The following is a 19899-nucleotide window of genomic DNA, read 5'->3' as shown; positions in this document are numbered from 1 at the left end:
TAATTAGCTGATTAGAGTGTGGCACCAGGTGTCTTCAATATTGAACCTTTTCACAATATTCTAATTTTCTGAGATACTGAATTTGGGATTTTCCTTAGTTGTCAGTTATAATCATCAAAATGAAAAGAAATAAACATTTGAAATATATCAGTCTGTGTGTAATGAATGAATATAATATACAAGTTTCACTTTTTGAATGGAATTAGTGAAATAAATCAACTTTTTGATGATATTCTAATTATATGACCAGCACCTGTATATGCTGCGTTATTTACATTCATTTGTTTCAAGGCGCATGAATCACAGAAAATATAGTCTATTTTTCAGTCCAAAGTCTAAAATACCCGCGTCAAATGTGCAAATTAATCAGCATTTAATAGTCTTACCTTAGTTTGCAAACTGGCCTCGTGGCTCGTGTCGGCGCGGTCTGCCATGCAATCAAATCAGAAATAACGTTAGCACTCCAACTATATGACTTGGGTAAAGTTGGTTTTATATTCGCACATTCGGACTTCCGCGTTTAAGAACGTTCTAATAATGTGCAATAAAGTTAATGTTTGCAAATTCTAAACAGCGACACGATATTTACAACCAACGATTGTAAACCTACAACATTTTTCACAATCGATCAAAATGGGCAAGTATTTTAATGGCATACTTACTTGCGAATGTCCACTGAATGTCCAATGTAGTGTACAAAGTTATTGTAGCCTATGCGGAAGTCCGAATATAAAACCAAATTTATCCAAGTCAACAATGTTGTAGAACTTAGAAATGTTAAGAAATGTAAAACAAACATGAAAATGGATAGAATTAAGTGATAAAAGAATATATTACCTGTTTGGGCACTGTCCGCTCCTCGTGCTCGTCCGCCATTAATCCAAACGGAAATAATGTGCAACGACCGGAAATAGGATAAACTCATCTCCAGTGTCAATTAGTCAACTCGCTGAAATAACACTGACTCTGAACACTGGTTTACACTGTAAGTGTTGATGTCCTTCAAATCAACACCAGAATCAACACACTTCAACACTGGAAAATTAACACCATAAAAACAACACTGGAAATTTTGCTGTGCATACACACTTCACGCTCTATACCAGGGATGGGGACCGTTGATCCTGGAGGGCCATTGTCCTGCAGAGTTTAGCTCCAACCCTGAAAAAAAAAAAACACTCACCTGTCTGTAACTTTAGTAGCTAATCCTGAAGACCTTGATTAGCTCCAGGTGTGTTTAATTAGGGTTGGAGCTAGGGCTGGGCGATATGGCAAAAAAAATAAAATCTCGATTTTTTTCAGAACGATTGACCGATTCACGATTTCGATTTTGACTAGTCAACTTAAAAACTTAACTACAATATGATTTAAGTAACATTCTCTTTATTAACAATCTGGTTAAAAAAAGTTCTATTCCAAGTGCAGTACACATGAAGTGATCAGCATGGTGTAAATGTAAAACAAATTGTTAAATCTTTGCAGAAAATATGCCTGAAATATGAAGGTAAATGTTGTACAAACTTATCTTAAACACATCCTATATACTCAGAAATAATATAAAATAAGAAAATGCTAAATATTTCTTAGCCAAAAAGTAATAGCAATAAATAACACCAGTAATAGGCTATTATTAACAGCAAATGCTTTGTAAAAACAGAAAACAGCAGCAGCTTTCAGCCTGTCACCATCATGCAAACGTGAAATATCAAACAGGTTTACAGGTTTTTGCATCCCATTGCGCTATTTGTCCAATTGTTTTTATGTTTGGCGGACATGTTTAGGTGCTGCACTCGTGTCTCGCGTCTTTTGCAGCGAAAAAACACGGCGGTCAAGTTAAAAAAAGTTCAACTCGCGTTTAATAACTTTGCCCTTTTTTCTCATTCCACTGCATGCGTCTCATTTTTATAACGCAATAACGCATTTCTGAGTGATGTGTTCTCCGTTCATGGAGCGTCACATGAGAGCGGTTAATCAGCGCGCCGAAGTCATTGCTGGCCTGCATAGCCAGCAATGACATTTCCTCTCTCAAGATCCATTAATGTACTAAAAACAAACGTTATGCGTTATGAATCTTTTATGTCAAATCATGATTCAGATCGCTGAAATCACGTGACTTTGGCGCTCCGAACCGCTGATTTGACACAAGAGATTCATATAAGTCGTTATTTTGGGTTTTTTTGGCGCACCAAAAATATTCTCGTCGCTTTATAATATTAATATTGAACCACTGTACTCACATGAACTGATTTAAATATGTTTTTAGTACCTTTATGAATCTTGAGAGAGGAAATGTCATTGCTGGCTATGTAGGGCTCACTGAGCCATCGGATTTAAACAAAAATATCTTAATTTGTGTTCCGAAGATGAACAAAGGTCTTACAGGTGTAAAACGGCACAAGGGTGAGTAATTAATGACATTATTTTCATTTTTAGGTGAACTAACCCTTTAATAAAGTCCTTCTGAAGCGAAGCGATGCATTTGTGTGAAAAAAATATCCATATTTAAGTTATGAAGTAAAATATGTAGCTTCCGCCAGACCACCTTCCGTATTCAACTTCCAAAAATGTAACACCTCAGTCTCAACCTACAAAAAAGTAAGTTGAATACGGAAGGCGATCTGGCGGAAGCTGAATATTTTACTTCATAGCTTGTTAAATATGATTTTTTTCTTACACAAACACATCGCTTCACTTCAGAAGATCTTTATTAACCCCCCGGAGCCGTGTGGAGAACATATTTATGATAGATGGATGTGGATGGAGACACTTTCTTCAGCTCATACACGTTGGTCCAGTTCACTGCCATTGTAAAGCTCGGATGCATCAGGATATTTATTAATATTTCTCCGATTATGTTATCATCAGAAAGAAGAAAATCACCTAGGATGGCTTGAGGGTGAGTAAAGCTTGGGATAATTTTCATTTTATAGTGAACTAATCTTTCAAGTATAAAAAAATATGTTCAGTGCTTATAGTTCAAGGACACGGTTTTGATGAAAGTGAAAGACACCTGAACTGGATAAGATCGGGGAATTTGCAACATATTCACAGATTTGAATTTCCTGGATCAATAACTTGTGAGCTAAACATTGTCATTAATGTTCCTATTGGAGTCTATTTGACCTCATTCAATGTTAAAGTATTGACATCATTTTGTATTAAAGGGTTAGTTCACCCAAAAATGAAAATAATGTAATTTATTACTCACCTTCATGCCGTTCCACACCCGTAAGACCTTCGTTTTTTTCAGTTTCAAATATCAAAACACTGCTTCATGAAGCTTTGGAGCGTTATGAATCAGCGTATCAAATCATCATTCGAATCGTGTGTCAAACCGCCAAACTGCTGAAATCACGTGACTTTGGCGCTCCAAACTGCTGATTCGACACAAAAGATTCATAACGCTCCGAAGCTTCATGAAGCAGTGTTTTGAAATTGGCCATCACTATATAAGTCGTTATTTTGTTTTTTTGGTGCACCAAAAATATTCTCGTCGCTTTATAATATTAATATTGAACCACTGAACTCACATGAACTGATTTAAATATGTTTTTAGTACCTTTATGGATCTTGAGAGAGGAAATGTCATTGCTGGCTATGGAGGCCTCACTGAGCCATCGGATTTCAACAAAAATATCTTAATTTGTGTTCTGAAGATCAACAAAGGTCTTACAGGTGTGGAACGGCATGAGGGTGAATAATAAATTACATTGTTTTCATTTTTGGGTGAACTAACCCTTTAATGGCTTTTCCTAATTTAACTGTCTGACAACTGGGTAAACATAAAATTACCATGATTATATGTTTGGATGAGATTGAGGATGTTATAAACAATATATAGTAATAATAATAGTATAACTTGCTAATCATGCTAGCAACACCCTACTAATTGAGCTGAGTACCTTAGTGACTGCATAACAACACCTTAGCAACCACTCTGAGTACCTTAGATACCCTAGCAACCACATAACAACACCCAAGCAAACAACCTGAGTACCCTAGCAACCGCATAGCAACACCTTAACAACCACCCCGATTACCTTAGCATCTGCATAACAACACCCTAGCAACCAATCAGAATACCTTAGCAACACCCTAGCAACCAACCCAGGTACCCTAGCAAGCGCAGGGCAACACCCTAGCAACCACCCAGAGTACCTTAGAAACTGCATAACAACAACTTAGCAATCACATAGCAACACCCTAGCAACCACGTGAGTATCTTAACAACTGCACAGCAACACCTTAGCAACCACCCCAAATATCTCAGCTTTTTTTTATCATTATTTACAGGGCTATTCACATCCCTGCAAACATGTCCCTGCGGGGCCTATACTGGCTTTTTGTGGGCACAGTGGTCTAGGGCCGGCCCACAACAAACCTAAACAGGCCCAGTGCAGGCTTGCCCAGGCGAGGCCCACAGCTTTGGGCTCACTGCGGGCTCTCTGTGAGCAGCCCACACCAGCAAACTGCCCACATTAAGCCCATGATGGCCCAGTGTGGACCAGCCCGTTCGGGCCCAGAGCAACTTTAAAAATTACAAAAATAATCTGTAATTAATACAATAACAAAACAGTTAGATGATGTCACATGATCAGCAGCAGAACATTAAACACTAACAGATCTGTCGAGATCTCAGCATCTTCACTTATTACAATCCAGTTTGACTATTTCTTTCATACAAAACTTTTAAATGTTGATGTTTTATTGAAAATAGTACATTTTGAAGTCACCGTTATGGAGGTCAGTGTTTGCTTTAGTTGTGCTCTTGACCCTTGACTTCCTAACTTTAATGTTTCTCTGTCTGCTGTAACTGTGTGTTTCTGAAGCACTTTTGTTTAAACAAAAATTGCAAGAAAAATTCTGATTTACATTTTACAGTGTATGTTTTAGGGAATGTTTGAGTGGCAGATGCCCCTGCCAGTCATGGACCATTTCTTTTTTAACAATCATTAACCATTATTTTCATTAATGGTAAATGTGTGGCACCCTGTGCTGCCAGATTTATTGTTGTAGATTAATATTGAGGGCCCAGTGAGGGCTTCCTGGGGGTTAAGTGAGGGCCGCCCGTGCAGGGCCAGAGCTAAGGGGCCAACGTTTTGCCAATGAGCAAATTCTCAGGGGCCCTGTACTGGCAGCCTACTGGGGACCCTTACACCAGCCCTAAGCATAATATTATGACCACCTTCCTAATATGCAGCCCCATACACAACAAACTGTACTGTGTATTCTGACACCTTTCTATCAGAACCAGCATTAACTTCTTGAGCAATTTCAGCTACAGTAGCTCGTCTGTTGGATCGGACCACACGGGCCAGCCTTCATCAATGGGCCTTGTCCGCCCATGACCCTGTCACCGGTTCACCACTGTTCCTTCCTTGGACCACTTTTGATAGATACTGACCACTGCAGACCGGGAACACCCCACAAGAGCTGCAGTTTTGGAGATGCTCTGACCCAGTCGTCTAGCCATCACAATTTGGCCCTTGTCAAACTCGCTCAAATTCTTAAGCTTGTCCATTTTTCCTGCTTCTAACACATCAACTTTGAGGACAAAATGTTCACTTGCTGCCTAATATATCCACCCACTAACAGGTGCCATGATGAAGAGATAATCAGTGTTATTCACTTCACCTATGTGCGTGTACATACATATATGTATATATATATATATATATAATGTATATAATGTATTCTGGAGGTTTAAATTGGTGGGGTCTAATTGAATTTCATTGCTCAATATTAAAAACAAATTTTCCAGTGCACTGCATTTCTGCTGGTTTTCACACTTCATCTCTCTCTCACACACATTCACATGCAAATATACACAAACATCGCCTCCTTTTTGACACTTGTGGTTCCTGAGGGCATCAGTGACATCTGAAACTGTTTATGAATATCTGTTTTAGCAGAAACGTATTAAACCACAGTGTGTTTAAAGGTTAAAGTGTCTCTACACTTACAGTTCTTCTCTCTCATCGACTCTCAATTGATCACTTGTCACTATATTTGCACAAAAATGCATGTTTAGTCAATGTAAATCAGTCAGATCGCTGCACTAAACTCATCTGTGGTTGTTTTGCTGTGGTGAGTCGGTTGACCGACACACCTGACGTTTGTGGTTTGGTTGAGTGTAGTTTGTGTGGACAGATCTCAACCAAACGACCAAGTGAATCTGAGTTTAACAGCAGAAAGATGAATGTAGTGACACTTGATCAGGCCAAACATCTGTGGGTTCAACCGACATGTGTGAACAAATGTGCTCAAGTATATGTGATGAGAGATAAAGATCAAACTAAGAGCAGAGTGGAATATAAACTGAAGAAATGACTCAAGTTCACACATTTATTTTTGCCACCGTGTGATCAGTTTATTTTTCGTCTCATTTCACACTCATCGTTTTTTCCACTCCAGTGGTCAGCGTCTTCTTCGAACTGTTTAACAGTGTGTTTTCACCCACAGCCGTGATGAGATCAATGTTTGTCAGCTTTTAAAAGATATTTTTAAAGTTTAATTGTGAATTCACTGAATATTACACCAATTTTCTAATAGTTTTTCTTTTGAATGGCCTGGTAGTTTCTCTAATGTTTATTATATGGATAAAAGTGTCTGCTAAATGATTAAATGTAAGTAAATGTAGAATCCAGAGGCAAAATGAAGTGGTTTAATATCTTGAAAAGCAGTGCATGTTATTGTCAGTGGGATATTGTGTATGGATCTGTTATTCTCAGTGGTTATATCAGTCTTGGTGCTCATGTGAAGCTAAATCAAGACACCTGAAATAGTTTTAACTGTGTTTACATGTATTTATTTTTCAAGACTAACAGAATAATTGTGTAAAATCAGATAAACAGTGAGTAGAACTGCATATGAAAAGGACAAGAAGGAGGCTGAAGAATTTAAAAATGATATTAAAGCATTTTTATTTAAAATTGTACAAAAGGAGGCATGTAGAAATGTGGAAAAATGTGAAATATAGATATATCTTGAATATAAACTTTTAAGAACTTTAAAAAATGTCACAGAGAGAAACATCTGGCTCAATACAAAACAAGTATTGGATGTCATTCAGCTAATATGATGCAGGCCGGTATTTATGTATAACTTCAAACTTATTGGGAAATCTTTCAAATGATCAAGATCTGATCAACGTCTCGAGACTCCTGCGTACACCACATTATCCTCCTCTCTAGGCCTCTGAAAGAAAACACAAAAGCACCGTTCATCAATGTATTCATCACATTATTGGCACATCTATCAATCCTCTTTCCACAAGCACAGAAAATACAGCAGAAATACTTTTGTCAGCAATTTCCTCACAACGGGTCCCAAGTGTTTCGGAGAATGCAGGATATCCTTACGAAAAAAAAAGTTTATTCAAGTGTGCTATTAGTATACTTCTTTTAAACTAAAAATAAGAATCAGTCTACTTTGTAAGTACTTCTCAGAAATATAATTAAAATCACTTTAAAGTATACTTGACTTATACTGACAGAAACAGTATATTTGGCCTAAACTCCTACTCCAGCAATCCATGTTTTGTGGTTATATGCTAGGGGGCGCTATTACGAATCTTCTGAATGAGAGATTGTTGGAGAGGGTGAAGGTTTTTAAGTTGTTTTTCAATTGAGTTTTTCTTCATTAAAAACTATTTATGTGACACTGATCCGGTCTGTATTTGATTATGGTCGTGTGGTATATGAATCAGCTTCAAAAAACTTGTTAGAAAAACTCAATAAAATACAAGCTCAAGCTATGAGACAGTGTTGTAGAGCAGTAAAGATGACACCCATTCCAGCTTTACAAGTCTTGTTAGGAGAGATGTCATTAGAAATTAGAAGGAAACAATTAATGATCAACTACTGGGCTAACCTATAGGGGCATAAAGACAAACAATCTAAGTGCTGGGAACAAAATAAAAGGTCTAAGACTTTTTTCTATGTACACAAAAGGCCTATTTCTCTCAAATATTGTTCACAAATCTGTCTAAATCTGTGTTAGTGAGCGCTTCTCCTTTGCCGAGATAATCCATCCACCTCACAGGTGTGGCATATCAAGATGCTGATTAGACAGCATGATTATTGCACAGGTGTGCCTTAGGCTGGCCACAATAAAAGGCCCCTCTAAAATGTGCAGTTTTATCACACAGCACAATGCCACAGATGTCACAAGTTTTGAAGGAGCGCGCAATTGGCATGCTGACTGCAGGAATGTCCACCAGAGCTCTTGCCCGTGAAGTGAATGTATATTTCTCTACCATAAGCTGTCTCCGAAGGCGCTTCAGAGAATTTAGCAGGACATCCAACCGGCCTCACAATCGCAGACCACGTGTAACCACACCAGCCCAGTATATTATTAAATGTTAAATTAACAAATTTAAAAAACTGTAAAAAAAAAAAAAAGTCAATAAATTAGATTAAAATAAATGAAGAAAAAATGTTATTACAATAAAATTATTAGTTATTAGTCTGTTAAATTAATGATTAATATAAATTATTATTTATTTATTTAAAAATAAATGTTGAGTTATCAGTATTATTATAGTGAGTAGAAAATAATGTAACTTCAGAGATATTTTAAGATTTATAATATTACATATTCCAGTATATTAAATGGGCAGATGCATTTTAAATTTCAGGATGGTGGTCCTTATTTCCTCATATTTCAGGATCCACTTCTGAAAGTGTGAAAAGCCTGATTTAGAGGATTCACTGCTGTATTTTAAAGTTGTGTGTCAGCGGACTAATGTTTGTGTGTCTCTAAATGATGGTCTACAGTGTAAATCCACAAACACATCTACTGCTTTATAAATATATGTTGAGCTGCTGCTGTGGTCCTACCACATTAATCTGACGTCGATAGCTTTTAATCTTTGAATCTAAATTGCTATTACACGTTTGCATCTCGCTAGCTTGTTAACTTGTCATCAGTCTCTCGCGCACTGCTTTTTTTACGTGTTCTTCAAACAGCTGTTGGATCAGTCGGATCAGTCTACAAACACGGTGAGTCATGTCATCCTCTCCTTGTATAGTAACGTGCTCTGCCTGTCACATGTTCAGTATAGCTTTCTCTGTCAGCGACGAGGAATTTACATGTCATAAATGTAGGGAAATAGTCAGGCTGACAGAGAAAATCTCAGAATTAGAGACACGCATCCAAACTTTAATCGAGGATAGTAAGAATGTAAGGGCTTCAGATACTGTTTTGGATGCAACTAGCTTAGTGAACTCTGTACATTGTTCGGTTCCGGCTGTAGAGCCCATGCAGCAGGGCACTTGGCCGCGGAAAACACCACTCTTCCGTTCCAGTAAGAACATCAAACAGGTTCTCCCCACTCAGTGATACACCCACTGAGAATCCTGTTGAAAGTGCCCTAGTTATTGGTGATTCTATTACACGGAACATGAAAATAGAGACACCAGCCACCATAGTCACATGTTTGCCGGGAGCCAGAGCACCTGACATCAAAGCAAATTTAATAGTGCTGGCTAATGCTAATCGTAAATAATCATAAATTATAATTCATGTCGGCACTAATGATGTTCGACTTCGCCAGTCGGGGATCACTAAAATTAACATTAAAGACGTGTGTGAACACGCAAGTACAATGTCAGAAACAGTAATTTGCTCTGTTCCCCTTCCTGTTCGTCGGAGTGATGAGATAGTTAGCAGATTATCATCACTCAATGGCTGGCTGTCTAAGTGGTGTCGCAGAATTTCTATTTCATAGACAATTGGAAAAGATTTTGGGGCAGACCTGACCTGTTGACCTCTTTCACCTAGATATTATCACATAGAGACTGTGTCTGTACCCCGAATTAGTAAAAACAAAAAACTTCCAAACCCATTTAAGGGTAAAAATTTAATTGATGTTCAACAAATAAAAAATAGAGATAATGATGATAAACAAATGATAAAGCTTAGGTTGTTGAATATTAGATCCCTTTCTTCAAAAGCACTTATTGTAAATGATATTATCACAGACAATAATCTAGATGTGCTGTGTTTGACAGAAACTTGGCTAAAACCGGACGATTACATTACTTTAAATGAGTCTAGCCCTCAAGGTTATGATTATCGACACAATGCTCGTCAGAAAGGCAAAGGGGGAGGTGTTGCTGTAATTTATAGTAATATTTACAGTATTAGTCAAAAGTCTTTCAAATATAATTCCTTCGAAGTGATGGTACTTTATGTAACATTATGTAAGTTAACATTTGTGCTGGCTACTGTATACAGGCCACCAGGACACAATACAGACTTTATCAAAGAATTTGCTGATTTTCTATCGGAGTTAGTAGCTGCAGATAAAGTCCTTGTTGTTGGTGATTTTAATATCCATGTAGATAATGAAAAAGATGCATTAGGATTGGCATTTGCAGATATTCTAAACTCTATTGGTGTTAGACAACATGTGTCAGGACCCACTCATTGTCGTAATCATACTTTAGATCTAATATTGTCACATGGAATCGATATTGATGCTGTTGAAATTCTGCAGCAGAGTGACGACATCTCAGATCATTATCTAGTCTCGTGTATACTACATTTAGTCAAGGCTGCTAAACTGCCTCCCTGCCACAAATATGGTAGAGCCATCACTTCTACCACTAAAGATCGCTTTATAAATAATCTTCCTGATCAGTTTCATCACCTTAGCATGACAGACAGCTTAGATCAAGTTTCTTGTACTCCTTTTGCCTTAAGATTATTAAATGCGTTACTGAGTACATTGCCTGTTGGAATGTGTGGATTGGAATTAAGCGCAGGTTGAGTTTATAGTTGAACCTCACTGTATAGTTCGGTTTTATATGTGCCTCCCTGAGAGCTTAGTGTTTGCCACTAGAAGCTGACGCCACGTGTCGTTCTGAGTTGTAGGCTCCGTTCGGCCCTCTTTTAGAGCATGATGGCATAGGTTTGTACTCCTTTTGCTTTAAAAGTGAAAGGTGTTTTTTACTGAGTACACGACCTGGTGGTATGATAGCTCAGGTTGAGTTAAACTAGGTAACCTCATTTGAGAATGATGGTTACTCTACTTGGCTCCCTTTGAGCTTAGAACACTGCCATGAGCTGATGCCACGTGTCTGGAAGTTGTAGGCCCTCTTTTGGGCCTCCTTTAGGGCGTGTTGGTGTATGCTGTACTCCTCTTGCTTTAAAGAGTAAAAAGTGTTTTACTGAGTACACTGCTTGTTGGATTGTGTTAGCTAGACTGTTATGTGGGCATTCTCAGTCTAATTCTACTGGATCTGCGTTCAGCAAGCAAAGCTGTTCAGGTGAGTGGCCTTCACAGGCCCCCTTTAAGCTTCCCCCTCCCATTTCTGGGTGTTCTCTAAGCAGACTGAGTACATGTTGGCCTTTAGCAAGGCCGCTGAAACGTATTTCTACACATATAGAATTTATATCATGTGGCAGGCCCCCTCCTGGGCCACCATGATTTTGTGCCTACAGTACGGTTTATCTGTTAGGTTGAGTTTCAGTACTCTCCTCCTTTAAAGGGTTGTCCTGCATAGTACTTAGCTCCCTAAGCTGGTCAGTGGTTGAAGGCCTCTCTGAGGCCTCCCTGTTAGGATCAGCCCTTAAGCTGTTATACTCTCTCCTTGTTGAATTCCTTTGGAGTGCACAGCTTCCTCAGTGCAAATAATCACGCGCTGAGTAGATCCTAGGATTGAGCAGAGTGTTACTCCCCTCATTAGTAAGGGTAAAAAGTGCTAAGCTGAGTCTTGCTCTCTGGGATGCCCGTCTCTACGCTCTGGTCTGAGTTAGTTACTGCCTCTTTTGCAGTCACTCTTACTGGATATCTTCTCTGAAGAATGTGATTGGAGACTCTGTGATCAGACAGGTTGTTGGCCAAGACTAGGTTTCTGTAAAGTAGACCAGGTCAGGCCTCCCTGGTGGCAATTAGGGTTGAGTTCCCCTGACAAGTGACTGGCTAGGGTTCCCTTGGGCCCCCTGGCCACATTCCCTTAAAGGTACCCTCTTTTCTTTGGAAGGAAGCTTGGTTCCAGAAGCCTTTGAGCGGCCTTGGTAGGCCTTCTGTGGAAGGCCTCTTTGAGGCTTATCGCTTGGGCTGTTGACCATAGGGAATGCTGTCACTGACAGCCTATGTATGACCCATAGGGGGAGTGGATCTGTCAATGCTGGTCTTTTAACCGTCCCTGTAACTCGCCTGAGATCTATGGGTGATAGGGCTTTTTCAAATCTTGCAACTAAACTCTGGAATTCCTTGTCTACAGAGATACGAAATGCAGAATCCTTGCACATTTTTAAATCGAGTTTAAAAACATTTTTTTAGGGAAGATTTTATGTAATCTTATTTTGTTAAGTTGCTTTTAGTTGTATTTTTAATTCTGTACTTATTCTTTTTTTTTCTTTTGAAATTGTTGTTATATTCTGTCGTGATTTTATGTTCTTATGTACAGTGCTTTGAGAAGCTGCTTTTAAAGGCGCTATATAAAATAAAGTTATTATTATTATTATTATTACTTCAGTTGAAGCTGCTAGTTCTGACGTTTGTCTAGCCATTTTTTGGCATGCACTGCCCTCTAGCATGTCGGTGTGGGTATATCGTTCCCCAAGCATATAACACAGAGTTGAGTTCCATTTCGAAAGGGAACGTCTCAGGTTACGTATGTAACCATGGTTCCCTGAGAACAGGGAACGAGACTCTGCGTTTCCTAGCCATGCATCGGGGCTGCCTGCTGAACAGTCCCTTCAGATGATAAGGTACTGACTAGTTCTCTAGGCGCTCCTTATATACTTCCGGGTCGCGCTATGATGACGTCATAGGCTGTCGCCAGCCAATAGGATTGGTGAGATTTTACAATTGCTTTCAGACACCGGTTCATGTGATGACATTCCCCAAAGCATATTCAAGCGCAGAGTCTCGTTCCCTGTTCTCAGAGAACCATGGTTACATACGTAACCTGAGACGTTCATGCATTCATGACCTCAAGGCTAGATTACTGTAACGCTCTACTGGGTTGTTGCCCTGTTCGCTTGATAAATAAACTACAGCTCGTACAAAATGCAGCAGCTAGAGTTCTTACTAGAACTAGGAAGTATGACCAGTATAGCCCAGTTCTGTCAACACTGCATTGGCTTCCTGTAAAACATCGTATAGATTTTAAAATCTTGCTAATTACTTACAAAGCACTAAATGGTTTAGCTCCCCAGTACCTGAGCGAGCTCCTAATTCATTATAGTCCTTCACGTCTATTGCGATCTCAGAATTCAGGCCAGCTGATAATACCTAGAATATCAAAATCAACCGCAGGCGGTAGATCCTTCTCCTATTTGACACCTAAACTCTGGAACAATCTTCCTAGCATTGTTCGGGAAGCAGACACACTCAGTTTAAATCTAGACTAAAAACGCATCTCTTTAACCTGGCATACACATAACACATTACCAATTTATATTTTCAAATCTGTTAAAGGATTGTTAGGCTGCATAAATTAGGTCAGCCGGAACCGGAAACACTTCCTATAACACCAGATGTACTCGTTACATCAGAAGAAGAATGGCATCTATGCTAATATTAGTCTCTTTGTTTATCCCGAGGTTTACCGTAGTCAACCAGATCCGGGCCGTATCCAGGTGAGACCAAGGACCTGCGCCTTGACACGACCACAACGCAGCCCTGAAGTATCAGCAGAGATTGAGTCAACTAGATCATCCACTGTGAAGGCCTCATCGACACGACAGCCACGACACAGTTCCTCAACAAACCGTCCATACCGCCGTGATGAATACGATCCTCAACTGGACTGAACTGGAATAAATACTTTGAATGTTGTGATCCCATTGGACTTATGATAGCTGCCTGAATCATAACAAAGCACTGTTCGCCAGAGAAGAACTGGCCCCCCGACTAAGCCTGGTTTCTCCCAAGGTTTTTTTTCTCCATTTTAACACCTGTTTGCCACCTGATGTCACCTGATGAAGTTTGGGTTCCTAGCCACCGTTGCTTTTGGCTTGCTTAGTTGGGGACACTTGACATTTGATATTTAACAGTGTTTTGATCTGCATTGACACTATTGTATGCAAACTGAACTGAGCTGGATGATGATATCACTGTTTACTCCAGTGCCGATATAGATAAATTAACTAAATTAATAACTATTGATTCTTACATTGGAATGAAACAATACTGAATTTACTTAAGATGGACAATGACACCATTTTCTTTAAGAGCTGCTGTGCAGCCAAAATTATATACCAGTTATCACTCTAAAGCTGCTTTGACACAATCTGCATTGTAAAAAGCGCTATATAAATAAAGGTGACTTGACTGCTGTGTGTGTAAATCATTAAACACACACACACACACTAAAATCAGACTCACTGCTGAAACAACACAGAGACACACCATACACTGAAATCAAAGATCTTACAGATTTATTTCTGTTTCTTCTGTTGAATGTGGGATCAGCGTAAGTGATCTCTTCTGCTCGAGTCTCTGTTTCAACAATAATGACAGAAACAAACACTCAGAGAGATGATGTTTGAGAATTATATACACACACATATACATACAGGTAATACTTGCCTTCTCTGTGTGTGTTTCTGTGTTTCCTGCAGATGCAGAAGATCCCGACAGCAGCAACAATCAACAGAGATCCAGCAGCAGCAGCAGCAGCAGAGATCAGCACTGTCAGAGAGACTGGAGGACCTGAAAGAGACAGTCATTAGCCCAGATCAATGTGTGCAGAAACACCAGATATCATCAGTGAAGTACCTGCAGCACATGTGTGACAGAGTTGAGCGTTGTTGAGGTGTTGAGTCTGGTTTCTGATGGGATTGTTCAGCACACAGCTGTAGGAATCATCCACACACTCCAGATGGAGAAGAAGATCAGACCGGCTGCTGAGATCAGACACTCTGATGCTGGAGAATGAACTGTTTCCTTTGAACCAGGAGAGAGTCACATGACTCACATTCACAGCTGAACACACCAATGAACATAATGATGATGATGAATTTTGTGAAGAGTTACTGCTGATGACAGGAACAGGCAGACGAGCTGAAAACATGACAGAATGACAGAACTTTTCCAGGTTTTTTTTATATTAAAAAAATGAATTAAACAAACAGATAAACAAATATTATACAATTAAATTATAAGAACTGATAAAATGCACAAATGATCAGCATCATCACAGAATTCTCTATCATTTTATAATATTCTCAGTAACATTATCTGGTGAATTTAGTCAACAGACAGTAATTCTCTCCTCACCATAGACAGTGAGATTGATCGTGTTGATCGTGTCTCTGCTGCTGCTGGAGACTGTATAAAGTCCAGAGTCTGTGGTTCTGCTGTTGATGATGGTCAGAGATCCAGTCTGATCCAGTTTCAGTCTGTCTCTGAATCTCCCATCAGCATTATCACCAAAAAACTTGCTCTCTTTGTTGTTCTTCACTTTAGCTATGAGAATGTCACCAAACTTCCAGTTGATCTCTTCATGTGTCTGTATTTGAGTGAAACTAGAGTTCAGAGAGACTGATTCTCCCTCAGTCACTGACTCTGACTTCACTGCATCAGCAACAAACACACCTGAACACAAACACACATACTCTGAGAGTCACCAGATTTGATTTTTTGTCCATTTAAAACTATCCTCTTTATTTTTCACAGAAGTATTTCTGAAGGTTTAGTCTAATAAAACTTGACAATATTAGAGGCAAAATAATAACTCAAATTAATTCTTCACTCTGCACTCATTTCAATATAGTCAATGAAAGGGACAGCAGCATCAACAAAAATATCTGACTATATTAATCTTATACAACTGGAAAATATTAGAAGCAAAATGAATGTTGGAATAATGTGTTTAAATGATAACCCTAGTGAAAAAAAGTATACTTCATTGTATTTTAAATATATTCCCTTTTCCTATAGTACATTGCAAATATACTAACAAAAAATTTACTATCTTTAAATATATAAAAAGTATATTAGCATCATATTTTCACAATACAACTTTTAACACACTTTAAAATAATTGTACTTTAGTATGTTTTCTAAAAATATATATTTTAGTAAAATATAGCCTACTTGAAATGTAAGTTCAGTTTATTTTTTAAAAGTGTATTTATTTGCACTTTATAAAAATATATTTTGAGGTATATTTTAACTGTGTGCTGAAAATGATCATTGTAACAATGCACTGAAAGTATATTTTAAAAAGACATTATTTAATATCCTGAAGTTGTAGTGTATTTAAAGTTAAATTTGAGTATATTTTTTAAGTTTAATTATTCATCCTTGGAATCAGTGGCGCAAAAAAGTGGGTGGGACAGGAATGTGTATGTGTGTGTGTGGGGGGGGGGGGGGGGGGGGGGGGGGGGGTATATTGTAATTGTATTATTATCATCTGCTATAATACAATATGTCGTTAGTCTTGAGAGTATGTACATTAGTTAATAAATACAAGAATCTGCTTTTGATAACAGATGGACTAGTGGCAGTATTTTCGATAAGCGTGCAAGAGGTTCTGGGTTCTAATCCATCCATGTATGATTTTTTTTCTCATTAAAACCAAAGATGTTCATCAGTGATTGTATATCAAGAGCAGGGACACGTTTATGTGTATTTTGTTTTGTGATCTGCAACAGTTAAGCGATAGACTGAAGCGCTCGTCCGTGTGAATCCGCAGTGTGCACGAGCGCCAAGAGAACACTGTTGCACCTCTGATAACAGCGACAGCGAGCACTCAACATGATTTCAAAAACAACACATCCTAGCGACAGATCCCCTATTATTAACACAAATTGATAATCAGCTAGAGGTGTTTCTTTTGTATTAGATATCCGTGCTGCGAGAGGTTTCAAAAAGTGGTGGGGACAATATCGACCCTTTCAAAAAGTGGTGGGGACATGTCCCACCTCCCCACCCGCAAATTACGCCTATGCTTGGAATTCATTTTATCACTTGTGCTTATTTATTTCAGTATGACTAATGCATTAAAAGCCCATTTTTATATGCAGTGTAGCCTACAATTTCCAAATTTGTGTAAATATGTTTAATAAGTTTACATTGGCAGAATCATTTTACAATTGTACACACAAATCTATATTAAACAACACACCAGCAGCGTAACGTTACATGCGGAAAAAAATATGTTGAGTGGTTGAACTTGAGACTTATTGGAATTCAAATGTCTCTTCAACTTGGTCTAGACCAATCAGATTTTGTTGCTCACTGCCTTCAGCCAATCAGAGCTGCTGACGTCATGGTACTCGTCTGAATCCCCCTCACTCAGTCACTCAGGTGAAGTATAATGTCGCAATGTATAATTTATTTAATAAAACACTGAAAGCGCAATACATCGCTCAATCTTGGGAATTCTGACCAGTTCAATCAAGTGACATCGCAGACTGACAGATGGCGACGACAACCGGCTAAGAATTTATGCCGCGTTCCAGGCAACCTGTAACCCGTGTTTTTCCAACCTTCTACCCCGTGAAAGTGCACTGGAACAGCAGTCAAACCCGTGACTTCCCACCCGTGAACTCGTACTAGATCGATGTACTCCCAGTTACGGGTTCTGACGTCACATAGCCCGCGAATCAACAATGGCAGCCCCTACGGATGCGGTGTTTATGCAAGTGCACGGTAAAATAACGTAAAATAAAAGGTATAACAGCTTCTCTTGCCTTATGCGCCGTTTTCCTCCTCCGTTTCCCTCAAATAAGCAAGGAGTAAGCACCTTTGGCGATAGAAATAATTGTTAATGAGCATAAGCCCCGTACGGTCTGCCATGCTGGTTTGTTTATACTCAGGCAGTTTGGCTTGACTTGCCTGGAACGCTACAAAATCGTGAGTCGTGATTTGAAGTCGTGACTTGCGGCCTCAAAAACCTGCCTGGAACGCAGCATTAATGGCCTACGCGACCCTGAAAGAACCGGAGAAAAGTGCTGCTATTTGGACATAAGTTGTAGTCTACTAGTTAACAAACTTTAACAAACAGAGAGCGATATTTTGGCTTGATATCTCCTTTTTGAGTTGGTGTGGTGGTTTATGGCACATGTTTGTATGCAGCACCAAAACGCCCCGTTCATATGATTGGTCAAATCGCCCCGTATTCTGTACGATATTAATTCATAAAGTGTTGTATGCTTGACTATGTACCGAAAACAATATCGACATGCCATACTGATACAGTTCCCTATTGAAATATGTCTCTTCTGTCAGAGCGGACAGAGGACCCAGAGGCGAATGGCAGTACAGAAACAGTTTAATAATAATAATTCAGGGAGAAACACAGGCAGACTGCCGAGCACCAGCTTCTTGGTTGCTTGCAGCTGGAAAAACTAAAAGTCCAAACGTAAGAACCGGTAATCCGTAAAAGAACCGGTGAACCGTTTTTTCAACCGGTTTATTGAATCGAACTGTCCGAAAGAACCGGTTCGCGGAAAAGAACCGAACTTCCCATCACTACTGCACAGTGCCGATGCATATCGAACGTTCAGTTCACCTCGCCAGACCTAAGTAATTCATCCGAAAGGATTAGCGCCAAGCACCGCCCGCTGCCTGTTGATTGGCATTTGTGAAATGTCCTCTATTATTATGAAAAGAATCTTTGGGAAAATCGTGCTTTGGAAATACATGATTCGTCAAATAAGCGTCATTCGTAAATTCAGCATATAATTATGAAAAACGGCTTTTTGAAAAAGCACATTCAATTATGAAAAAATAATTTAAACAATAATAGTGAAAGAGGATTTTGTGAAATATATTAAACAATAAATGTTGTGTTTTCATGGAATTTTACAAAATAGATACATTTATTTATTGATTTATTTAATTAATAATTAAATTAATTTAATAATTATTAAATTATTTCAGAATAAACTGGTACATTTAATTGTTGTTTTATTGAATTCATGATTTATTTAATTATTTTATTTTGAGTAATTGTGTCCTCCATAATTGACTGCAAAGTGTGTAATTTTTAGTATTTGGAATAAGCTAAAGGTACTGAGCATACAGTATATACTATTACCTGTAAAATAATATATTCATTGTATATTGCTTGTGTGTTCGGAAGACATTCCTAATTAATATGTAATGTACTTAAATCACTAATAAAGTGTACTTATAACACAAATAAAGTATACTTATAACACAAATAAAGTGTACTTATAACACAAATAAATATACTTATAACACAAATAAAGTGCACACAAAATTTAGCACACAAAAGTACACTAAATATGCTTAAAGTTGTGTTTTTATACAACTTAATTACAACTAAAATATACTTAGTACAAAATTAGTTGTTCCAAATAGCACACTTTAAGTTAACTAATCATTATCACGCTTGAAATATACTAATAATTAGTCTGGCTGTAAGTATACTTAGCATACTTTTTTTTCACTAGGGAAAATAAACTGAAGTGAGGCCATAAAAATACTCACCAGCCTGACACAAGCACAAACAGATGAAAATAAACATTTTCTTCAGCATCTTATGAAATAGTTTGACAACAGAACTGTGATAATAGTCGTATCCTGACACTTGTGAAAACGTTGAATGTTTCTTAAAGCGGATGAATCTGCGGGTCTGTTGGAAAGTGGTTCAGTGAAACTAAACTCCTCCCTTCAGATACTGCCATGCCTTCTCAAAATGAGTTACAGAAAGGAGAGAATGGGAACTATTTCTAATAATATGATCAAAATATTATCCTTTATTAAAACGAGTGGTCAGTGGCTCTTAAAAAAGATTTGTGAACTGAACTGAGTGTGTCAGACTCCAGACGTTCAGACATTCAGAGGCTCTCCAGGAACAACATCACATCAAATTTAGAGACATTTTTGCTCCAAGCTCCTATTTCTTACAGATGCTGGGATGTCCGTCAAGATCCAAAAGAAATGAAATAAAAGACTAATTCTGT

General features: G+C 38.4%; 2 protein-coding genes across 17 annotated transcripts in view; one reads left to right on the top strand and one right to left on the bottom strand.

Annotated features, from left to right (window-relative positions):
* LOC127508050 (uncharacterized) overlaps positions 1 to 19899 on the top strand; it is a 383187-nt gene that overhangs the window by 80844 nt on the left and 282444 nt on the right. The window lies entirely within an intron of this gene.
* LOC127508064 (hepatocyte cell adhesion molecule-like) lies at positions 6907 to 19545 on the bottom strand. The gene is made up of 6 exons (XM_051885656.1): positions 19424 to 19545; positions 15239 to 15556; positions 14738 to 15022; positions 14549 to 14671; positions 14394 to 14458; positions 6907 to 7197 (listed from the first exon to the last, which is right to left on the bottom strand). Exons 1-6 carry the CDS (start codon positions 19470 to 19472, stop codon positions 7147 to 7149), a joined length of 891 nt encoding a protein of 296 aa, XP_051741616.1. The 5' UTR covers positions 19473 to 19545; the 3' UTR covers positions 6907 to 7146.

Source organism: Ctenopharyngodon idella, chromosome 3 (genome assembly GCF_019924925.1).
Source record: "Ctenopharyngodon idella isolate HZGC_01 chromosome 3, HZGC01, whole genome shotgun sequence".
Classification (NCBI taxonomy): Eukaryota; Metazoa; Chordata; class Actinopteri; order Cypriniformes; family Xenocyprididae; genus Ctenopharyngodon; species Ctenopharyngodon idella.
Note: the sequence above shows the minus strand (reverse complement) of the source record. Positions and strands in the feature narration are given on the sequence as shown.

Bases quoted from the DNA above. Each gene is read 5' to 3' on its own strand.
- LOC127508064 (XM_051885656.1), bottom strand. From the start codon at position 19,472: ATGCTGAAGAAAATGTTTATTTTCATCTGTTTGTGCTTGTGTCAGGCT. The intron at 15,557-19,423 runs GTGAGTATTTTT...GTTTGTGTTCAG, and splicing joins TTTGTGCTTGTGTCAGGCTG to GTGTGTTTGTTGCTGATGCA. The intron at 15,023-15,238 runs GTGAGGAGAGAA...TCATGTTTTCAG, and splicing joins GATCAATCTCACTGTCTATG to CTCGTCTGCCTGTTCCTGTC.